We start from the raw sequence: 3,296 nt of genomic DNA on the forward strand, positions 1-3,296 counted from the left end.
CTTGGTAGACCAGGCTGGCCTCGAACTCACAGAGATCCGCCTGCCTCTGCCTCCCGAGTGCTGGGATTAAAGGCGTGCGCCACCACCGCCCGGCAGATTGATTAGTTTTTAAGGCACTGAATGGTTTTTATTCTGCTATGGGAATGTCTAATTCTAGATTGCGACTCTTTTTCTTGAGTGATTATTCTTTTTCTTACTGAATTCTAGAGTTTCTTTAAAAATTAGCAAGTTAAATCTTCATCCATATCATTTGCAAATACACTCTTTCAATTTGTTATTTATCTTTTACTGAATTATGTTTTTACCTCCATGATGAAATTGTTTTATGTAAACAAATTGCAAAGCTAAAACTTATTTTTTTCTTTTTGTATATTTGTTATTTTGGAAATTTGAGTGTGGATTCAAATTTATTCTATCATGATAGCTACAATATAGAATACAGTGTATTGAATAATTATTCTTTTTTATACCAATTTCAAATGCCATATCCGCGATGATCTAAATTCCCATATACATTTTGATGTCTTTCTGTATTTTCCTGTTCTTATTCATTGATTTGTTTATCTGTGTGACAATTTTGCAGTGTTTTGATTATCATTGTTTGGGAAATGTCTTTATATACTATACAGCTTATCAACCTCACCCCCAACTTTTTCAGAAATTTAATGGCTGTTGTTTTAATTTCAAATTTAATTTTGGTGCTGCTGGAACTAAACCCAGGGCCTTGCTCTTCCTGGACAAGTGTTTTATCACTGAGGTATCCCCAACCCCTCTTCTTTAAAACTTAATATTTGTTGGTACATAATACTGTGGAATAATTGTGCATTTTATATTTTCAGATCATAAAGTAGGTATAAAACAAGGTAGATTGGAAGAAAAGCACCTAACGTTTATGCTTCCCCGGTACCCACATGGTAGCTTTACAACTGTCTGTAACCCAAGTTACGGAATCCAACACACTCTTCTGGTCTGCATGGGCACCAGGCATGTACATGGTACACAGACATAATAAGTTCAGGCAAAATACCCACACATAAAATAAAATAATAAAGTTAAAAAATTAGCTTCAGTTTGAGAATGTCTGTATTTCTCTGTTTAGATGTGACTTACAAGGGTTGTCATAAGTATTTGTTGCCTAGGTATAATACTGAGATTTTTCAAATGTATTTACATGTCTCTGGAGCCAGATAAAATAATAACTTGAATGTGCTGCCATTAGGTAATGTGCTAATAAGTTTATTTTTTAGGTCTACTTTCCTTAATTAATATTGGGGAAAAGGTTTTATTTCAGTAGACAATAGATGAAAATCTAATTAAAGTAAAGAAGTGTTGATACCCAACATTTTGCACAAATGCATTTGAATGGAAAAACACATTTTCTTCATTGGTTCCTGGTATGAGGACTTGAACAGTTCATTGTTCTATTTCCTAGCATGACTCCAGTAGTCCTTTGCTGACCAGTGGGACTTCAGCAGCTGAGCTCCCTTGGGCTGTAAAGGTAAATAAGTTTCTTGCATCTCTTTTTCTTCCTACTTCAAATGCTTTCCTCCCTGTCCTCAAAATATATTGTTCTGCATTGGACTTTTCATATACATGTTCAAAAGTGTAGGGAAAACACTGAGATGGAAAATGTTGAGTAGTATCTTAGCTCTGTTAGCCATTTTGTGACAATTTTTAAAAACATTTTATTTCTTTGTATTGAAAGATGGAATGTCACTGCCAATGTCTTCTGAGAAAGGTACTTCCTTGCTGTAGGTCTGGTTGAGTGGACCAAGTGCTCCTCACAGCATTCTGTCTGAAATTGTGTGAGTCTAACCTGACAGTAGAAAAGCAAAATGGTCTTCCAACTAGTCCTTAATAGAGACACTTTGAAATTATTTAATACATTTTGATAAAAATGGTTTTTTAAAATGTTTTCTTAAAAGCCTGTTTGTTATTTGAATATTTCATTTTTATATATGCAATTAAAACCTTTTCATGATTGTTTAACTTGTCATCTTTTTTTTTTCATATTGTAGTCTGAAGACAAAGCCAAATATGATGTAATTTTTGATAGTTTAAGCCCAGTGGATGGATTTTTGTCTGGTGATAAAGTGAAACCAGTATTGCTCAACTCTAAGTTACCTGTGGAAATCCTTGGAAGAGTAAGATAGCAAACTTTAAATGTAATTTGTTTGTTTGTTTGTTTTGAGATAGTCTTAATGTGCAGCTCAGGCTGGCTGGTCTGGAGCTCGCGGACCTCTTGCCTGAGCCTCACGAGTGCTGGAATCGTAGTATTGTGCTAGATGCAGTTATTGTATGTTTTAATTTTACACATAACAAGAGCACTAATAACTAATAACAATATTAACAATAATACAATAAAAGATATACAGGTCTTTTAAAAGTTGTGTTAATACAGGATTTTCTATATTTTTAACATGTATATTATTGTCACATTTCTGGTTTTAGTTTTCCCTGTACAATATGAATAGTTGGTATTAGTTACATATGTATACTTGAATGATCTAGTTGACGGATTTTCTGTGTGTGCTTGCACATGTGTATACACGTGGGAGCCTCAGGTGTTCCTCTTCAAGAACTGTTGTGTTTTCTTACCTTAGTTTTTGTTTTGTTTTGTTTTTGAGACATGTTCTTTCCTTATCCTGGAGCTCCAGGCCTGGGGGTTGCAATCTAACACCTAGACACGGGGTTTGTTTTTTTTTTTAATATTTATTTTATGTTCTTGAATGTTTTGCCTCAATGTATGTATGTGCACCATGTGTGTACCTTGTGCTCATAAGAGTCAGAAGAGGCCATTGGATCCCCTGGAACTGGCATTATAGATGGCTGTGAAGCCTCTGTGTGGGTGCTGGGAACTGAACTTGGGTGCTCTGCAAGAGCAACAAATGCATTTAATTGCAGAGCCATTCCTCCAGCTCTCACAGCAACCTTTTTATGTGGGTCTGGAATTTGAACTAAGGCCCTCATGCTTGCATGGAAAGTACTTTATTATTAACTGAGTTACCTCCCCTGCCCACGTAGTTCACATGTTAATATACAGTTCAGTAATGTTGAGTACAGTGACATTTCCATACAGCCACCATCACTATCATCTCCATGGCCTTTTCAGCTTTATTTTGGTATCTTCAGAAATTATTTTTTCTTTATTTAATTAGTATGTGTTTATCCTTAGTTCCATACCTTTATTCTTAGCTCTTTTTCTCCATTGTTCTTCAGTATCTTATCTGATGAAACCATAGATTCTAAGTTGAATTTCCTGCTCCTATATAGATCTTTTTTCCTAAATTTTTTTT

At 34.8% G+C, this 3,296-nt stretch overlaps 1 protein-coding gene across 3 annotated transcripts in view; it reads left to right on the plus strand.

The window, feature by feature from the left end:
* Eps15 (epidermal growth factor receptor pathway substrate 15) overlaps positions 1 to 3,296 on the plus strand; it is a 101,890-nt gene that overhangs the window by 32,689 nt on the left and 65,905 nt on the right. For all 3 annotated transcript variants that reach the window (XM_013348541.2, XM_013348542.2, XM_005353574.2), the window contains exons 6-7: positions 1,433 to 1,498; positions 2,019 to 2,144. In XM_013348541.2, the coding sequence (XP_013203995.1) occupies positions 1,433 to 1,498; positions 2,019 to 2,144 (192 nt within the window). The remainder of the gene's footprint in view (positions 1 to 1,432; positions 1,499 to 2,018; positions 2,145 to 3,296) is intronic.

Source organism: Microtus ochrogaster, chromosome 10 (genome assembly GCF_000317375.1).
Source record: "Microtus ochrogaster isolate Prairie Vole_2 chromosome 10, MicOch1.0, whole genome shotgun sequence".
NCBI lineage: Eukaryota > Metazoa > Chordata > Mammalia > Rodentia > Cricetidae > Microtus > Microtus ochrogaster.